At 43.3% G+C, this 21,287-nt stretch overlaps 1 protein-coding gene across 1 annotated transcript in view; it reads right to left on the reverse strand.

Annotated features, from left to right (window-relative positions):
* The window catches only part of CNKSR2 (connector enhancer of kinase suppressor of Ras 2), a 418,082-nt gene that overhangs the window by 172,092 nt on the left and 224,703 nt on the right, over nt 1-21,287 (reverse strand). The window contains exon 10 of the mRNA XM_070944037.1: nt 1,927-2,060. Within this exon, the coding sequence (XP_070800138.1) occupies nt 1,927-2,060 (134 nt within the window). The remainder of the gene's footprint in view (nt 1-1,926; nt 2,061-21,287) is intronic.

Genomic DNA, 21,287 nt, shown 5'->3' on the forward strand with positions numbered 1-21,287 from the left:
CTATCCTCACATTTTACGTTTTACGCCCTATCTTGTCACCATGGTGAAGAGAAGTAGTGGTGAAATGACTGACACGGTTGTTAAGAATGCCGCAATGGGCATAAATGTGAGGATGGTCATAAGTGCGAGGACCTGTCAGAAATGACTTTTTTCAACCCTCTGAGTAGTCCCTATACACATAGCCATGGCCACCCGGTCACATGACCAGCTAGCCACGCCCATCCAGTCACATGACCTCCAAGCCAGGCCCACAAAATAAGCCACGCCCACAGAACTGGTAGTAAAAAAATTTAGAACCCACCCCTGGTTGGGGCTCACCCCAACATGAGGAACTGTATTAAAGGGTCGCGGCATTAGGAAGGTTGAGAACCACTGATGTACAGGATTTGATAGAGCACTTCCTATTTTGACCACTTGTTGTCTGTTTGACAGGAAGGCAGCTATCCATTTATGTGGAGTCCAGAAATGCCATAGGATTTTAGTTTTAGAAGTAATTTGTCGTGTACCACTGAATCAAAAGCTTTACAGAAGTCTATGTAAACTGCATCTATTGCTTTGCCCTAGTCGAGATGTGTAGTCCATATGTTTTGCAATGTAGTAGTTGTAGATTACAGGATAAATTTTTTCTGAAACCAAATTGCTTTTTAGAAAGTAAGTTGTTTGTCTCTAAGTGGAGGGTAATAGATTGGTTAATGATTGATTCCATGACTTTGCAGGTGACGCAACATAAAGAGATTGGTCTGTAATTTTCAACTAGGCTAGGGTCTCCCTTTTTGAAGATAGGGATGACCCTGGCTTGTGACCATTGGTAGAGCAAGGTACTGGTACTGAAAATTTTTTCAAAAATTACGCTTAGAGATTCTGCAATTGCAGTGGAAAGCTTTTTTAAGAAGTATGCACATAGTCCATCAGGTCCAATAGATAGAGAAGGTTTTAGATTGCGTAGTGCCTTTTCAACATTGTCTTCTGTAAAATCAATATGTATAAGATCATCGTAATTGTTGTAATTGTCTGTAGTATGACTGGGAAATATTGGGTATGTGTTGTTGCTGTTTACAAAGACTGAGCCGAAGAATGTGTTAAAGAGATTGGCTTTAACGGTTTCGTCAATACAATCTTCATTGTTTGGTCCTTTTAGGGGTGGGATAGATCTTGAGTCTTTAAGTTTGTTGTTTACAAAATGATAGAAGGCACGGGTGGATTTTGTGCATAGAAGGTTTTCTTCTTGCTTGATGTGATAATTGATGCATTCAGTCTTTATTAGTTGGCATAAGTTTTTGTAGCAGTTTTTGAAGTTAGCTACATAGTTTGTTTTGTTTTCTCGCCAAAGAGATTTTTTTCTGGATTGTAATTTCCTTATTGTCATTGGTAGTTTATTTTTTCTGGTTTTGTGGGGTATTAGTGGTATGTAAAGTTTAATGATTCTTTTGACTTTGCGCAAGAAAATGTTGTAATGGTCGTCAGCAATATTACAGCCAGAGAATAGATTTTGCTAATCAAGACATGAGAGTTCATTGTCTATGAGATCATAGTTGGCTTTTTTAAAGTTAACCAGGAATCCCATCATTATGATGATTTTTGAGAGGGTGTAGGTTGAGACAAAAGTCAATCATGCTGTGGTCGCTGTTGGAGAATGGTTCTTTTATTTGTAGTCCATAAATTGAATTTATGGACTATTATTGAATTTATGGACAGTGTTGTGTGTATAGGTTCAGTTGTACATTCATTCATTCAATTAATAAGTGGTAAGTTAAGGTCACCAAGAAAGATTATTGGATGTGGGCAGGAGGCTTTTACTTATACAGTACTGTTATGGTTGTAATATAGTAATGATGGTTTCACGTCCTTTTCTCCCTATACATGGATCACTGCACATTCTTATAACCCTGAGTAAAATTAAGAGTATGATCAATTGTGATGATTCACCTGGGAATATAAGGCTCCGCTGGAGGTGGTGGTATGTAGAGGTCCTGGAGGGCTGAGCTGTCTCTTTTAGTAGGTGTGCTGACAGTACTGGATGGTGTTGCCACACTGCTTGTAGGACTTCTAGATACAAGTGGCTGGTTAAAACAAAACAAAATGATTTAAAGTCATATCTAGTTACTTTTTTATGTTACAATAAATTAAGCATATATAATTTATATATTGGAAAAGGTGATGTTAATAAATTAAGAAGCATCAGATTCAGCTTAATTGGGGAGAACTTTCCAATATTGTACATTTTGAACTGCTGCCATTTATATGTTGCAGATTTCCTGTAGTGGAGCATATGCTCTTCATGCCTTAAAATCAAATCCAATATAAATTGATCTGTAAGTACTCCCAACATGACATATTTTGATTTTTTGACTTAATAGAAATCACATAAATTACATTTTGGCAGATTTACCAAGCAATCTTGCTCAAATTTCACTTCTTTAATTATTACCATATTTTAATTCCAATAACCTACATAGCTGGCTAATCAAAGTGCTTGCTTTTGGGGAATATATTATTATCTCCAGCTGTTATAATACAAATATCATTTTAAGATAATGATTTTGTTACATGTGAGCAGATACTGGTTTTATGATTGCTAGATATTCATGTAATCAGAGAAGCCATTTAAGAAAATATTTATTGGGATTTTCTGAACAACAGTATACAAATGGATAAATGTATTGAAAGACAAGAGAACACAAATATTACATTTTGGAAACTGTCAGTAGAAGAACTGTGAACCCAGCTTTCAGTAATAGAAAGCATAGATTGGGGTGTCAAACTCGATTTCATTGAGGGCTGCATCAGGGTTGTGTTTGACCTTAGGGGGCCAGAATGGGCACGGCCAGGGTGGCTGTGGCCAGCTCGACATCACTTGTGTCAGAGAGCACCTGTAGTGGCCAAGTGCTAAGGCAAGACTTCCCTCAGACCCTCCCTTCCTCTCATTATAATCTCCTTCCTTCCTTCCTTCCTTCCTTCCTTCCTTCCTTCCTTCCTTCCTTCCTTTTTTCCTTTTCTTCTTTCTCCTTCCCTCTTCATTCTCTTTTCTTTCTTCTCCTTTCCTTCTTTTTCCTTCCTTGCTCTCTTCCCATCTTTCCTTTTTGTTTGTCTTTCCTCTTTCCCTTTCTCCTTTCTTGTCCCTTCTTGGGTGCTCAAATGCAAAAGAGGAAACATTTCTCCTTTTGTTTTGTTTTGCTTTTAGTTTGTTTTGCTAACCCTCTGCCAGTGAAAAAGGAGTCTTGGGGGACCACACACAGCTCCCCCGGCCCCCATTTTCATCCATGATGGCTTCCTGCAGCCCTTTGCCAGTGAAAACAGAGCCCGGGGGGGGGGACATGCCCCATTTTTACTGGCAGAGACACCACAGGCCGGCCCTTCACTGTTTCCATGTCAGCCCCGCAGGCCATATCTAAGCACCCTGTGGGCCAGATCCAGCCTGCGGGCCTTGAGTTTAACACCCCTGCATAGATGAATGCAAACCAGGCTTCATCAATTTAGAGTTCTCAAAATATATTATTTTGGGGCTACAACTCACATTATTTCCCAGTAAGTTAACCTCATAAAATTTAGGAAAGCTTACATTGTAAGAACTAAGAAAATTTATTTGCTTCATGCTATAGTGATTTTCAATAAAGAAAAGTCAAGTCTCATTTTCCAAATATTATCATTATACTTTTGCAGCAGATATACTAGTTGTCCAAAGTTTAAAGTTGAATCCCAAAATTAAAGTATAAAACCTGCCTTATCTTGTAGAATAGATTTGAATATAGTATTGTGAAATGTAATGTAACGGAGACACACGCACAAATGGAATAGATATATATCAATATGAATATAATAATGTACATCAATAATCTAAAGAAGAAAATAGAGCTTCCCCTGTATACTTCATTTGGCTAAATAGAGAAACACTTGAAATACTTACTAAAATATATTATTCTATGCACCAGACAAATAAAAATCAGCACTAAAAATATTTTGTTCTGATGAATAAGAAGAGAGAAAAATCTCAATCAAAAAGCATTAAATTCTCTTGATTCTTAAACATTTTAATTGGAGAGTATATAATTAACAGCTATCTATCATAAATTATTATCATTAAATAGGAGGGGAATTTATTAATGTGCTTCTGCATTGTGATTAAAACCACTTTAAGATACATGAGCAATATGTGGAAGATATTAGAATTAGCCTAAATTTGTAATTTTTTTGAATTTTTGGGGGTTTCATTTGTTTTCATCATTATGAATTGTTATAACATATAAAATTACATAAGCATTTGAGCAATCTTTTTAGAAAGACTTCAGGTTAGGAGAAGATTCTTTTCAACAGCCAGAGTATGACAAAATGGATTAGTCTTCTAGCTTCTTTTGCAGAAACTTAGATGAATCAGCCTTGGTAGTACAGTGGTTTAATGCACCCTGTTATTAACACAGCTGCCTGCAATTACCGCAGGTTCGAATCTTACCAGGCTCAAGGTTGACTCAGCCTTCCATCCTTTCTAAGGTAGGTTAAATGAGGACCCAGTTTGTGGGGGCAATAAGCTGACTTTGTATAAATATACAAAAGTATGAAGGCTATTGCTTAACGCATTGTAAGCCGCCCTGAGTCTCTGGAGAAGGGCGGCATATAAATCAATTTTTTTTTAAAAAAAAATGCCCCCCCCCCCAAAAAAAACCCCTGTTGACTGGGCTTCTAGCAACTGTATACTGTAGTTAGTCATTAGGATTAAGGTTACAGTTACAGCTTCACACTTTCCACCTCAAGTAATTAAAAAGGTTTAAAAGCAAGTCAATGGCAGATGGAGCTTATAAATTAAATTTATACTAACAAAGCACTGATTTAAGCACTGTAGGTTAATATTAGAATAATTTAAATATTTGAACATTTTCAATCTTAGCCTATCTTTCCAATAATCAAAACAGGAGTTGACTGAAGCTGAAATCAGTATATTACCACCCAGACAAACTTCAAATGGGAACTATCAGACTAGGTAGAGAAAATGTGTTCTTTACACCATTTGAGCCTCAAATAACAATGATGTCTCCAGGAGCACCCCCAAAGTTGAGCCCCAATCCTTTTGGGAACATACTAGACCAGTGATGGCTAACCTTTTTGCCATCGCGTGCCAAAAGTGGGGGGAGCGCAGGGGTGTCGCACGTGCATGTGCCCACACCCATAATTCAGTGCACCCCACTCCACTGTGCATGTGACCCCCCCCCCCGCGCTCTCCCTGCTATTGGCACGTGATGGCACAGTGGGACCGGAAAGCCCATTTTTCACCTCCCCAGGCTCCAGAGCCTTTCTAGGAGCCTGGGAAGGGCAAAAACCCTTCCCCAACACCCCCCCCCATTTCCTGACTTCCGGTGGGCCCGGAAAGCCCGAAAATCAGCTGGCCTGCATGCGCATGTGCGCTGGAGCTGAGCTAGGGCAACGCTCGCATGCCCACAGATATGGCTCCGCGTGCCATAGGTTCGCCATCATGGTACTAGACCCTATTCCATAGACAGATAAACTGCCCTTCAACATTATTTCCATCTTGTCTTACATTTTTAACTTGCTTCTATAAACATTAACTGTCCATTCTGGTGACAGAAAGAAGAGATAAAACTGATTGTCATCTAATATGAATTACTCTGCAACTGGTAGGTAATTTATCACTGTACTTTTCAAGTAATTACTTTTCAAGTAATAGTACATGATTTTACAACAAATTTTCCTCATTTTTCCTGTAGCAACCCACTATGCAGGTACAGGTAGCCCTCAATTTATGACCACAATTGAACCCACAATTTATGTTGTTAAGTGAGGCATTTGTTAAGTGAATTTTGCCCCATTTTACAACTTTTCTTGCCACAGTTGTTAAGTGAGTCATTGCAGTTGATAGGTTAGTAATCCAGTTGTTAAGTGACTTTGGCTTGCCCATTGACTTTGCTTGTCAGACAAAAGTGATCATGAATTAATTAGGGCATCTTTCGGAAACTTGACAATACCTTTTGACACAGCAAGGGTCATAAATATGAACCAGTTGCCAAGCATCTGAATTCTGATCAAAATGTGGGGATGCTGCAAAGATCATAACTATGAAAAACAGTCATAGGTCACAGTTTTCAGTGCTGTTGTAACTTTGAATGGTCACTAAATGAACTGTTGTAAGTCGAGAACTATTTGTAGTCCTTGATTTATGAGCCAACTGGGATTGGAATTGCTTTCACTAAAGATGTGCTCATTAAGTGAGTCACACCAATTTTACAATATATATTTTGCCTTCGTTATTAAGCAACTCTGGCTTCTCCTATTACTTGGCTTGTTTGAAGCCCCCTGGGATGGTGATCATTTGACCCAGCTACAATTATTTTAAACTATTGTAAATTTATGTCCCCCTTCATGGATTACTGCCTTGTCATGGCGAAGGGGCTTGCGTAGCTCAATGAAGCTATGAGCTATGCCGTGCAAGGCCACCCAAGGCAGACAAGTCATAGCAGAAAGTTCTGACAAAATGTGATCCACTGGAGAAGGAAATGGCAACCCACTCCAGTATCTTTGCCATGAAAACCCCAAGTACCAAAAGGAAAAAAGATATGACGCTGGAAGATGAGCCCCTCAGGTTGGAAGGTGTCCAATATGCTACTGGGGAAGAGCAGAGGGCTAGTACCAGTAGCTCCAGAAAGAGTGAAGTGACTGGCCCAAAGCCGAAAGGACACTCAGCTGTGGATGCATCTGGTGGTGAAAGGAAAGTCTGATGCTGTAAAGATTTTTTCTCCATAGGAACCTGGAATGTAAGATCCATGAATCAAGGCAAACTGGACGTGCTCAAAAGAGATGACAAGACTGAACATCGACATCTTAGGAATCAGTGAACTAAAATGGACAGGAATGGGTGAATTTAATTCAGATGACCATCAGGTATACTACTGCGGGCAAGAATCCCTCAGAAGAAATGGAGTAGCCTTCATAATCAATGAAAGAGTAGGAAAAGCAATACTGGGATACAATCCCCAAAATGACAGAATGATCTCAGTTTGAATCCAAGGCAAACCATTCAATACCACAGTAATCCAAGTCTATGCCCCAACCACTGGTGTTGAAAAGGATGAAATTGATTGGTTCTATGAAGCCCTACAGCACCTTATAGAATTAACACCAAAAAATGATGTCCTTATCATCATGGGGGATTGGAATGCTAAAGTAGGAAGCCAAAAGATAACCGAAATAACAGGCAAGTTTGGCCTTGGAGTACAAAATGAAGCAGAGCACAGGTTGATATAATTTTGTCAAGAGAATACGATGATCATAGCAAACACTCTTTTCCAACAACCCAAGAGACGTCTCTACATGGACATCACCAGACGGTCAACACAGAAATCAGATTGACTATGTGCTCTGCAACCAAAGATGGAGAAGTCCTATACCAGGGGTCCTCAAACTTTTTGAACAGGGGGCCACTTCAGGGTCCCTCAGACTGTTGGGGGCCCGGACTGGCTAGGTGGATGTAGCTGGGGGCCCCATGTGACTGGGTGGGTGTAGCTTGGTGGCCATGTGACTGGGTGGGTGTGGCTAGATGGTCATGTGACTGGGTGGGTGTAGCTGGGTGGGCAGTCCATTTTGCCAATTTAGTAGTCCATTAAATAATACAAGTGAAACTTTAATTTGTTTTCCTCCTTTGTTTTATTTGCTTTTGTTTGACTTCTCTTTTTATTAGATTATTTTTTAAGTTGTTTACAAGTCTAGTAGTCCACTTCAGAAAACTCAGTTTTGCAGCAATTCTTCTCAGCCCCAAGGAGATTACAATCCACATCCATCCATCTCTCTCTCTCTCTCTCTCTCTCTCTCTCTCTTCTAGAAGAGCAAATGGGGGTGGGGAAGACAAACCTTGCTGAATCCCATTCCATTCGCTCTCTCTCTCCCATCTCTCTGTCAGGAAAGAAACATCTCCTACAAGAGCAAATGGGGGTGGGGAAGAGAAATCTTGCTCCATTCCATTCCATTCCATTCCATTCCATTCCATTCGCTCTCTCCCTCCCATCTCTCTTGTCAGAAAGAGACGGCTCCTACAAGAGCAAATGGGGGTGGGGAAGTTGCTGAATCCCATCCCATTCCATTCGCATCGCGGCAATCTCAATCTGCTTTTGGAATCTTGCTGGCCGGAGCTTCCTCCGCACCTGCCGAACCCACACAACAGGCTCGGGCAAAGGCTCTGCACATCTGGCAGGCAGAATCAGACCAGGCAGGGATCGCTTGGAGTGGATGTAGCAAGGAAGCCCCAAGACGGGGGCTCAGTAGCACTGATCTGCTGGCTAGCCAGCCCTTCCTGCCTCCCTGTCCAGTGGCGGAGATGGCTGTCCTTCAGGTAGCCGAGTGGGAGAAAGACGGGCAGCCAAGTGGCGGGGGGGAGAAGGCGGCGGCTGTTGCTGCATCCACTCCCTAGCTTGCTTGCATCTCACCAGTCCCACTTTGTCAACAGGCGCATGTGCTCGGAATGGAGATTCAACGGGGTGGGGGTGGGGTGGGGCTGCAAGGCAGAAGGCTGCCTTAAGTCCATGGAAGGGACTGCAGCCTTGGGGCTCTGTCTGAAGGAGCTGCATCACTCGGGCAGCGCCCCGAAAACGCTGTGGAGCTGCTGCCTCGCAGGACAGGGCAAGGCACTGCTCTCCCTGCTGAACAGCCCCAGTGAAGGAGGCACATCATCGGGGGTCTCTACCCCTGGCAGCTCCTGGATGGCAACTCCGCCTCACTCGGCAGACCTATGCAGCTTGAAGGAGGCGAAGAGGCCAGTTAGAAAGGCGCGTTCCTCTCACGCACCACCAAGGCTGTCAGCAGCTTGCGCAGGTCCATTAGACTGCAGCCACCGCGAGTGGGGAAAGCCAGATCCCCATCAGAGCCCTGGCTGCCCAGGCCCAGCAGAGATGGGGGGGGGAGTAACGTAATCCCAGCTGGGCTTGGGCGGCCATAGCGCTGATGGGGATCGTGCTTTCCCCACTCATGGCTGGAGCCTAATGGACCTGCGTAAGCTGCTGACAGCCTCGGTGGTGTGCGAGAGGAGCACGCTTTTCTAACTGGCCTCTTCGCCTCCTTCAGGCTGCACGTGTAGCCAGGCTTGAGTGGATGAGTCAGCAGGACACTATCCAAACTGGTGCCTGAGGCTCAAAGGCCATCTTCCTCCAGCCTTGGGGTGAGCGCCGCTTCCTACCCCTCCCCCCTCCCGATGCTTCAGGGAAGCCCGGCCAGGCACCGTGTGTTCTGTCTGGTAGCAGACAGGGAAATGCTGGGCTTTCCCCCATTTCCTGCAGCATCTGCTGGCAAAGCGCCCCTCTCGTGCACCCACTGCTGCAATTGGGTGTGCGAGGGGAACACGCTTCATGCACAGGCCAAGGGCAAGACCTGCGAGGGGAACAAGGAGATGACTAGTGGTCACCTGATCTCCAACTGCAAGCCAAAAGAGATGGGAGGGAGTAGGCAGCAGCCGCCCTACACACTCCTCACCTTGTCTTCCCCAGCAATGGGAGCAGTAGCCGAAGACAGAGGCACAGGGGAGAGGAATGCAGTCCTGCGGGCTGGATTCCTCAGACAACCACGTGCCTTGTCCCAGCCACATGGGATGGAGCAGGCGTGTGATCTATATCACGTGCCTCACCTACCCCTGCCCCTCTGCCTGCTGCCGATGCAAGTGCTGCCCCCACCTTGCTTGTTTCTTGGAGGGCCAGCTGCGGAGTTCCTGCTGCCAGACAGGAACTTTGCAGTCCCTGGCTGTCCCCCAGACCCTCTGGCAGCTGCAGCAGGTGAGGCACCTCTTCCCCGGGCCCCCCTCAGCCAGGAAAAGCCAGCCATGAGAGCAGTGGGTGGGAGTGGTGGGCAGGGGCCGGGGGCAGGGGGCAGGGCAGGGGGCGGGGCTGAATCCCACCACTGCACGAGCCAGATACATTGTATCAGCGGGCCGTACCTGGCCCGTGGGCCATAGTTTGAGGACCCTTGCTCTATACAAGTCCAGGAACTGACTGTGGCTCAGATCACGAGCTTCTCATTGCAAAATTTAGGCTTAAATTGAAGAAAGTAGGGAAAAGAACTAGTATGAATTAAATCATATCCCTGATGAATATACAGTAGAGGTGACAAATAGATTTAAGGAATTAGATCTGATAGACAGAGTCCTTGAAGAAGTATGGAGGGAGGTTCACAACATTGTACAAGAGGTAGCAACTAAAACCATCCCAAAGAAAAAAAAAATGCAAGAAAGGAAAATGGTTGTCTGAGGAAGCTTTGCAAATAACTGAGGAAAGAAGGGAAGTGAAAGGCAAGGGAGAAAGAGAAAGATACACCCAATTGAATGCAGAATTCCAGAAAATAGCTAGAAGAGATAAAAATACCTTCTTAAATGAACAGTGCAAAGAAATAGAAGAAAACAATAGAATAGGGAGGACCAGAGATCTCTTCATGAAAATTGGAGGAGACTGGAAGTTGGCATTGCGGCGAGACGCATGGGGTTTCTAGGGCTCCTGAAACTCCACCGAGAAACTCTGCTGCAGGACGGTCCGAACCGGACCACACAGTCTCGCTTTGACTGTGGCAGTGGAGGGCTCGTCCTGAGGCTCCCAAGGACATCTCTAAGTCCCTGGTTGAGCCAGGAAAGCCCTTTTTCCAGCAGCAGAGCAGCAGCCATTAGGCTGCGGAGGCTGTGGCAACTTCAGGAAGGGAGATCGGAATGACAGTGATCAGAGCGGTGAGAAACTTTTACTTTTTTTTCTACTAAGAACACCCTTATTAATGCATGGAACTGTGATGGGCAGTAAATGAATAGGAGCAGTGAACCTATTTTTGGACTGATTTTATTTTTCCCAAGTATATACTTTAAAAGACCTGAACTTGCCTAATTGTTTTATTTCCGTTTTCGATAACTGGACTGGATTGAAACCAGGAAAGCAGTATTGGGACATTTTTGAAATCTTTGGAACTTGTGGATTTTGGTTTATAATATCTGCTGAGTTGGTGCATCTGGATTGGTACCATTTCTTTTATTTTTGGATTATTTAAAAGAAAGTTTTTTCTCTCTTTCCTTTTTTCCCCCTTCTTTTCTTTCCCTTATAACAGTGTTTCCCAAACTTGGGAACTTCAAGATGTATGGACTTCAACTCCCAAAATCCCACAGCCAGCCATGCTGGATGGGGAATTCTGGGAGTTGAAGTCCACACTTCTTAAAGTTCCCAAGTTTGGGAAACACTGCCTTATAAGGATAGGAGAATTAGGGGAGTTGTAGTGCTGCCACCCACTGGAAGAGAAATTTTGTTGCAGAAGAAAGGAAACATTGTAGTCAAAACAAATACAGAGACTGAAGAGTTACTGAATGTTGTTTACACAGATGCTCTTCTATTTAAGTTGTTAAAGCCTGGGAATATACTGGAAGGCTCTGAATTTATTTATTTATTTATTTTTCTCGTTGAATAATTATCTAAACCCCAGTGAGATTGTGGCTTGGAAAGAGGCTAAAGGAAAAATTACTCCTTGTAGGTTCTCTGGATGTAAAGGATTTGAAGAAAGAATTTTTTCTTGTTTGTTTGTTGTTGTTTTTTCCCCCTTTTCCTTGATTTGTACACAAATATTGGATTAAGGCATTCAAGAGCCTGAAAAATTATTGTTAATTTTTAATTATTATTTTTTTTAAAAAAAATTGGCTTCTTATTTGGAGGAGCATTTCAATTTTTTGTCTCTTTCTATTTTTCTTTTCCCTTCCTTTGGATTACGGTTTTTGGAAGAACCTGAAGAAGTGGAGAAATTGCTATTATTTTCCCCCTTTTTTCCTTTTTTCCCCCTTTTCTACCCTAGTTTTTCTATTTTTTTTCTTTTTTCCTGCCCCATTGTCTAGTGGGACCTTTTGAATATCTTTTGAATTCAAAGTGAATTTATCCAACTCCAAAATGAGCAAAAAAGTAGCGACGGTGGGAGCTGCAGCGACTACATCATCCTCATCACCATCTGGAGGCCAACGCTCCATCCAGACAATGTTACAGCAAGAGAAAGAGACGACAGCTGTTTGGTTTAAAGCCGCTATTGAACTGGACATTACCCTCCGGGAGTTTAGGCCTCAGTCGGAAGTTAATGTGGGACAGAGACGGGTTCCCATGGAGAGGGCCTCAGAAAAGCCGCCAACCATGCGGGTTCAAGTACCTCTACCCAGCGTCGTCCCACCTGAAAGGTCTCAGCAACCAGCGTTTCGTTGTTTTCGCTGCAATCAGGTAGGACATAGAGCGGCTGAATGCCCTGTACCTCCGTTACAAGTACAGACCCAAAAGCTGGCTACGGAGGTAGTGACCAGAGGCCGACCATGGCAGCCACAAGAACGTACACAAGCACTTCAAGAACCAAAGTCCATCGTAGACCATCAGGTTCGTGATATTACACCAACCACTGTGGCGGGGAAATTCCCGGTGGTATCGGGCGACAGTGATGACGACGAGCTGGAGGACCCTATGGTGAGCAAAACTGTGTTCCCTTTTGTCATACCTGTGGTGCTGAGGAATCCCCGAAGCACAACGGGTTTTCAGTATGGTGCTTTAATAGACACTGGATGTACCCATTGTCTGGTGCGGAGAAGTGTGGTGGATGCTCTGGGCTTACAGATAAAAAAGCTAAAAGTTCCTGTGAAGTTCGAACATATGGACGGGTCGTTATTGGGGGGGGGCACCTGCTAACCACGTAACCGAACATTTGTTGTTGGCGATAGATGAACATCAAGAGTCCATCCAGTTTATTGTGGTTGAAAAAATGATAGAACCAGTTATTCTGGGTCTCACATGGTTAGATAAATGGCAACCTCACATCTGGTGGGAGGGGGGTTATCGTAAGCTTAGAATCCCTTTGGGACCTGCTGTCCCATCCCCTGCTTCTTCAGTGGGACAGTCGAGTGAGGGACAGGACAACAGCTGTGCCTCCACAGAGGTGCCGCATACATCGGACTTTCCTATTGTTTACCAAGACCTTTCAGCCGTATTTAGTGAAGAGGAATGCGAAGTACTACCCCCCCATCGGACTACGGATTGCGCTATCGAGTTGGTGCCTGGGGCTAAGTTACCGAAACCTCGAATGTATTCCATGACCCAACAAGAATTAACCGAGTTATGACAATATATCGACAAAAATTTAGCTAGAGGTTTCATCGTCCCTAGTAGTTCTAGGATGGCCACCCCAGTTTTCTTCAGGGAGAAGAAGGACGGTGGGGTTCGGTTATGTGTTGACTTCCGAGGTTTGAACGGAGTGTGTATAGAACATCTATACCCCCTTCCGCTTATGAAGGATTTGTTAGCTGCGTTATCTACAGGACGGGTCTTTACAAAACTCGATTTAAGGGAAGTGTACTACCGAGTACGTATCAAACAGGGCGATGAATGGAAGACCACTTTCAACTGCCCTCTTGGTAGCTACCAATATAGAGTTATGCCGTTTGGACTTCAAGGCCCTCCAGCAGTGTTCATGCACTTATCAACGAAGTTTTGCATGAACATTTGTATAGAGGAGTTCTTGTTTATTTAGACGACATTCTAATATATACGCGCACCTTGGAAGAACACGTCGTGTTAGTCCGTCAGATCTTAGAGAAGTTGTTAGCTGCTAAACTGTTTATAAAACTCTCGAAATGTGAGTTCCATAAATCAAAAATAGATTACCTCGGGTATAGGATCTCAAGCGATGGGATAGAAATGGATCCACATAAAGTCCAAGCTATAGTTGAGTGGCAAGCGCCGAAAACCAGGAAACAACTCCAAAGTTTCCTTGGTTTCACGAATTTCTATCACCAATTCGTCCTCGCATTTGCCGCTATAGCACTACCGTTAACAGACCTGTTACGCACTAAATCCACTGTGATAAAACCAAGACTAAACCAGTTATTGCAATGGACAGCTCAATGTCAAAGTGCGTTTGAACAGTTGAAATATCTTTTCAGCAGAGAACCGATACTTAAACACCCTGATCTGTCTCGTGAATTCATCGTTCAAGCTGATGCTAGTGACGTTGCTGTGGGAGCTGTGTTGCTGCAAAAAGATGAACAGGATAGGATACGCCCTTGTGCTTATACCTCACGCAAATTAAACACCACAGAGCGAGGGTGGGCGATCTGGGAAAAGGAGGCCTTCGCTGTCCGTTGGGCTCTACTTACGTGGCGTCACATCCTGGAAGGGGCTACTATCCCGTTTGAAGTATGGACAAACCATAAAAATTTAGAGGCATTACAAACACCTAGACGTCTGTCTCCAAAGCAACTACGCTGGGCACAATATTTCCGAAGATTCAATTTCAGGTTCAAATATGTGCCAGCAGGAAAGAACTTCCTCGCAGACGCACTTTCTCGTATGCCACAATATAACAGTAAGCGCGAGGAAGTAGTGGAATCTCTTATACCACCCATTGAGAGTGGGCATGCGGTTGCAGCAGTGTTACGGAAAGAAGAGTCCTTCTTAACGAATCTTCGGATAGCTATCAGCCAGGATACGTGGTTAAATCAAAACCAAACATCAATAGTCCTATGAGATGGATTAGGGTGGAATGGGGATCATTTATACATTCCAGAACCGCTTCGGGCTACAGTCTTACGACGGTGCCATGATGCCAAACCAGCAGGTCACTATGGTTTCCTTAAAACACTTCACCGGATTAGACGTCAATTTTGGTGGCCACGAATGCGTGGTGAAATTGAATGTTACGTAAAAACGTGCCCAACATGCGCGGCAGCAAAACCATGGTCAGGGAAACCACTCGATCGATTACAATCAGTGGCTGATCCTAGTCGTCCATGGGAGGAGGTGGCAATGGATTTTATAGTGGACCTTCCACCCAGCAATGGACATACCGTTATTTGGACAGTAGTAGACTTATTTTCAAAGCAGGCGCATTTTATACCCTGTTGGAGTTTACCATCTGCCTGATGATTGACAGACATGTTTATACAACATATCTACCACCTTCACGGGGTCCCGAAGCGTATTATATCAGATCGGGGTGTCCAGTTCACCGCCAAGTTTTGGAGGTCTTTCATTCATAGGATAGGGTCTACTCAAGGATTAAGTTCAGCCTTCCATCCCAGTACAAATGGAGCAGCCGGACGGGCTAATGATGCTGTGGAACGATATCTACGTTGCTACGTTTCGTATCAGCAAACTGATTGGTCCACCTTACTCCCGTTCGCTGAAGTCGCGTACAATAACATCAGCCACGGTAGCACGGGATTTTCTCCTTTCCAAATCATCTATGGAAGAGAATTCCCTGCCATACCTGAAGTAGAACCTCCAGCTACAGGTGTATCTACGCATTCTGGTTGGGCCGACAAGATCTGACAAACGTGGCCAGCGGTAAAACCGGCGCTTCAAAAAGCAGCAAATGAATACAAACTTTATGTCGACAAAAAAAGAGCCGACCCAAAACCATTTTCTATAGGGGATCACGTGCATCTATCAACCAAATACTTGAAATTACGATTACCTAGTAGGAAACTAGGTCCCAAATACATAGGTCCTTTTCCTATAACACGTGTGATCAACCCTGTCACTGTCATGCTTAAGCTACCTTCACTGTTAGGAAAAATACATCCTGTTTTTCATAGCAGCCTCCTTAAACCTGTCAAGGAGGAAAGACCCACACCTCAGCCTGTTTCCCCGGGACCGAGTCATTCAGATCAATATGAGATAGATAAAGTGTTGGATTCACGTCTATGTAGAGGCAGGTTACAGTACTTAGTATGGTGGAAGGGTTATCCACTTGCACAAGCATCTTGGGTGGCAGCTCCAGACATTCATGCTGACCGGTTGCTCCGTCGGTATCATCGTAAATATCCAAATAAACCAGGTCCCAGTGGGTAGAACGGTTGCTATACTAACATCTTTATTTTGTTTCCTGCAGGTGGACTCCTGGTAGAGAGGAGCCGCCTGTTGAGCCTCGGTTGGATCTCGCCATCAATGGGGATGAGGAGGGGGCGAGCTGCTGGACTCTCCAGGGGCGTGTCATCAGCTGTTTGAGAAGTCTTTACCACTCGCGCACAAAACAAAGCAAATGCTTTCATCAGAGATCGGGGGGGCATGGAGTATGCAGATGACGCTGCCTTGTGATGTAACAGAGGCGTGCTCCTCCTACAGGCCAGCTAGGGGAAGGAGGGGTGATGTTAACTGTTTGATTGCCAATTGATTTTTTGCTGCGTATATAAAAGGTGCTACACTGCGATTGCGTGTAGCGCTAACTTTAAACCTTGTTTCCGGATTGTGCCTTTCTCCTGCCTGTGTTTGCTGTGCCGAACCTAATTAAAGAAATTACAAACGCTTTATTCCGTTCTGGTGGTGGCTTGTTTCCAGTGCAGTTGGGTGGACTTGCCGAGAGCAAGACTTAGAAGATCAGGGATTTAAGATGGATTGGTTTTCATATATGCAAATATTTTCTAGATATCGAGATCTCAAACAAGTAGGCTTTTATAATGTTTTGACTACCTTAGATAAGATATTGATGGGTTCTGATGACCATATAATTAAAAAGTTATATGGACACTTGCTAGAGGCAAAATTGGAAGAAGAACAAGTTAAAGAGTCAATGATAGCATGCGGGGAAAATTTGGTTATGGTATTGATTTAGAGAAATGGCAAAAATTATGGTCACATAATTATAATTATAATTATGATTATGATTATAATTATAATTATAATTATAATTATTAATTGAATTTGTATACAGCCCTACTCCCGAAGGACTCAGAGCGGTGAACAGCCAAAAGTTAAAATACATATAATACAAATGTTAAAAAACCATTAAAATACAATTAAATAATTTGGCCCAGAGAACAAAATTTAAAACACCCCAAATTTATAAGACAAATTTAAAATTTAAAAAATTTAAAAACAGTTTAAAAGAGAGGTTAGGCCAGGCCGGCCTGCTGGAATAGGAATGTTTTGAGGGCACAGCGGAAAGTGCGCAGATCAGGGATCCTCTGTATCTCCAGGGGAAGCTCATTCCAGATGTCGGGTGCCCCCACAGAGAAGGCTCTCCCCCGGGGGCCGCCAGTCAACACTGTTTGACCGACGGCACTCTAAGAAGCCCCTCTCTATGGAAGCGTACTGGTTGGTAAAAGGCTACTGGTGGCAGAAGGCGGTCACGTAGATACCCCGGTTCTAGGCCATGGAGTGCTCTAAAGGTGGTAACCAAAACCTTGAAGCGCACTCGGAAGACTACCAGGAGTCAGTGCTGCTCGCGCAAGAGGAGGGGTGTCACATGGGAGCGCCACGTCGCTCCCATAACCACCCGCGTGGCTGCATTCTGGACCAGCTGGAGCCTCTGGGTGCTCCTCAAGGGGAGCCCCATGTAGAGAGCATTGCAGTAGTCCAGGCGGGAAGTGACAAGGGCATGAGTGACCGTATTTAATGAGTCCTGATCCAGAAAGGGACGCAACTGGCGAATCAGGTGAATCTGATAAAATGCCCTCTCGGCCACAGCCGTCAAATGCTCTTCTAAAGACAGCTGTGAGTCCAGGAGGACACCCAAGTTGCGAACCGTCTCCGTGGGGGCCAATGACTCGCCCCCAATAGTCAGTGATGGCACCAACTGACTATATCGGGATGTTGGAAACCACAGCCACTCGGTCTTGGATGGGTTGAGCCTTAGTCTGTTTCCCCCCATCCAGATCTGTACAGCCTCCAGGCACCGGGACATCACTTCAAGAGCATCATTGGGGTGGTCCGGGGTGGAGAAGTACAGCTGAGTGTCATCAGCGTACTGGTGGTACTTCACCCCGAAACCACGGATGATCTCACCCAGCGGCTTCACATATATGTTGAACAGAAGGGGCAAGAGGACCAACCCCTGTGGCACCCCACATACAAGGGGCCTTGGGGTCGACCTCTGCCCCCCTGCCAACACAGACTGTGACCGGTCGGAGAGAAAGGAGGAGAACCACCGCAACACAGTGCCCACCACCCCTAACTCTTCCAGCCGGTGCAGCATGATACCATGGTCGATAGTATCAAAAGCTGCTGAGAGGTCTAATAGGACCAGGACAGAGGAGCAACCCCTGTCCCGAGTCCTCCAGAGATCATCAACCAATGCGACCAATGCCGTTTCTGTGCTGTACCCAGGCCTGAAGCTCGACTGGAATGGATCCAGATAAGCCGATTCATCCAGGTACTGAGGGAGCTTGCTACCACACTCTCAACAACCTTCACAACAAAGCGAAGGTTGGAGACTGGACGGTAATTAGCCAACACTGCCGGGTCCAGGGAAGGATTTTTGAGGAGAGGTCTCACCACCGCCTCTTTCAAGACGGCGGGAAAGACACCCTCACTCAAAGAAGCATTTATAATCCCCTGGAGCCAGCCTTGTGTAACCTCCCGAGAGGCCAGCACCAACCAGGAGGGACAATAAACATGTGGCAGCATTCAGTCTACTCAGTATCCTGTCCACGTCTTCAGGAGTCACAGAATCAAACTCTTCCCAGATAATATTCTCAAGACCTGCCTCCATCCTCCCCCCTGAATCTACCCCATCAGAGTCCAGATGTTCCCGAATCTGAGCAACTTTATCATACAGATACTGTACAAAATCCTCGGCCCTACCCTCCAAAATCCTCGGCTCTACCCTCCAAAATCCTCGGCTCTACCCTCCAATTTTATAATGATATTGTCATTATAAAATGACAATGTCTACAGCATATAAAGAGAATTTGGATAAGATGTTTTACAGGTGGCATTTACCCCCGACGAGGATAGCCAGAATGTTCAAGAACAAATCGGAGAAGTGCTGGAAGTGCCATCAGACCCCAGGATCTTTTTTTTTTATTGAAAAGTTTTACAAAAAAGAAAGAATTTTTACCCCCCTGTTCCCCCCACCCTTTGCCCCCCTTCATCCCACCCTCCCCCCCGACTTCCCAGAGCAAAATACAAGGTATTTCATTTAGTCAAACATAAACTAGATTAATCTACTTATCCTCAAAGTACTACCTCCCTCACTGAAACCTTAACTCTACTACCGATAACCAAATACTTCTAATACTAACAATCATTCATAAGCTATTTGATATTTTCTTGTCTGATACTTATTTTGAATATAATCAATCCATCTTCTCCATTCCGATAGGTATCTTTCTTGCGTGTGGTCCTTCAAGTACGCTGAGATTTTCGCCATTTCTGCTAGGTTTGTTACTTTCAATGTCCACTCTTCAATAGTAGGCAAAGAGTCTTTCTTCCAATATTGAGCTACCAACAGCCTAGCTGCTGATATTAAGTTCAAAATCAATTTAGTCTCTGAAACTGTACAGTCTGTAGTTATACCCAATAGAAACAATTGGGGAGTAAATTTCAACCTTCTTTTCAAAATGTTCTGCATCACCCACCAAATTTTTATCCAAAATGCCTTGATTTTCTTGCAAGTCCACCATATATGATAATAGGTTGCATCATTACATTCACATCTCCAACATTTAGCTTGCAGATTCGAGTACATACATGATAATTTCTTAGGATCTAAGTGCCATCTATAAAACATTTTATAAAAATTCTCTCTCAAATTTTGTGCTTGCGTAAATTTAACATTTCTGACCCAAATCTTTTCCCACATTTCCATCATCACTGGTTCCTGAAAGTTTTGTGCCCATTTAATCATACAATCTTTAACCAATTCAGTTTCTGAGTCTATTTCCAATAATGCGTTATACAACCTTTTAATATGCATCTGACTTTGATCTCTAATCTGTTTCACCAAATTTTCCTCATTTTGCATAACCCCAATTTTTTGATCCTCCCTCCATCTAGCTTGAAGCTGACCATACTGAAACCAAGTAAAAATTATGCCTTCTTCTTTTAATTCCTCTAGAGATTTCAATTGCAACTTACCCCTTTCCAAAAGAAGAAGCTCTTTATAAGTAATCACCTCTATTCTTTGCTCTGTACTTATATTTTCTATTACATGTCTGGGGTTTGCCCATATAGGTATCTTGTAATTCATCTTATATTGGTACTTTTTCCACACCCTCAACAATGCATTTCTAAGTATATGACCCTTAAACACTTTATCCACTTTTTTTTCATACAACAAGTAAGCATGCCATCCATATAACAAATCATAACCTTCTATATTTAACATTCTTTCTTCGGTTAAGTTAAACCAGTCACTAATTTGTGATAACGCTGCAGCTTCATAATACAATCTTAAATTAGGCATTTTAAGACCTCCTCTCACGTATATCCTGTATAATTTTCAGTTTCACTCTTGGTTTCTTCCCAGCCCAGATAAAAGTATTAATCCCTTTCTGCCATTCCATCAGATTTCCATCTTTTTAAAACACTGGTATCATTTGAAACAAAAATAAAAACCTAGGTAATACATTCATTTTTATTGCTGCTATCCTTCCCAGTAGTGATAGTTGTAACTTTTTCCATTTCTCCATTTCTTTCTGTACTTTTTGCCAAAGAATTTCATAATTGTTTTTATATAATTTCGTATTTGAGGCTGCAATATATACTCCTAGATACTTAACCCTTTTAACTACTTCAAACCCCGTTATCCTCCCTAACTCTTCTCTTTAGTTATAGATAAATTCTTAGTTATCATCTTTGTCTTGTGTAAATTTACTTTGAATCCAGATACTTTACCATATTCAGCTACCATATCCAACATATAGGGAGCCACTTCTATAGGTTGAGATAAAGTAAGAACCAGGTCGTCTGCAAACGCTCTTAATCTATAATCCTGCTGTCCAATTACAATTCCTTTTATTTTGTCAGAATCACGTATCTTATTCAGCAAGACTTCTAAAGTTAAAATAAACAACAATGGCGACAATGGACAACCCTGCCTCGTACCTTTCTCAATTTTAAATACATCTGTTAAACCTCCATTGATTATTATTTGTGCTGTTTGTTCCTGATATATTGCTCTAATTGAGTGTATGAAGTGCATTTTTTCTACTATTTTAAACAAAAATTGCCAGTTCAATCGATCAAATGCTTTCTCTGCATCCACGAATATAAACGCTGCAGGGACCTGATTATTTTTCTCCAAATATTCCAATAAGTTTATAATTTGCCTAACATTATATTTCATCTATCTCCCTTTTATAAAACCTGATTGCTCATTGTGAATAATTTGTTGCATAACTGGCATTAGTCTATTCGATAATATCTTAGCAAAAATTTTGTAATCCGTATTCAAAAGTGAAATTGGCCTAAAATTTTCAGGTTTGGTACAGTTTTGATCTTCCTTCGCAATCAATGAAACAAAAGCTGTTCTCCAAGAGGGTGGGACTCCTCCCCCTGATTGAATTTTACAAAATAGAGTTTTAAGCGGCTCTACCA

Source organism: Pituophis catenifer, unplaced genomic scaffold (assembly GCF_029215685.1).
Source record: "Pituophis catenifer annectens isolate HBS135680 unplaced genomic scaffold, rPitCat1.0.hap2 SCAF_4, whole genome shotgun sequence".
NCBI classification, from domain to species: domain Eukaryota; kingdom Metazoa; phylum Chordata; class Lepidosauria; order Squamata; family Colubridae; genus Pituophis; species Pituophis catenifer.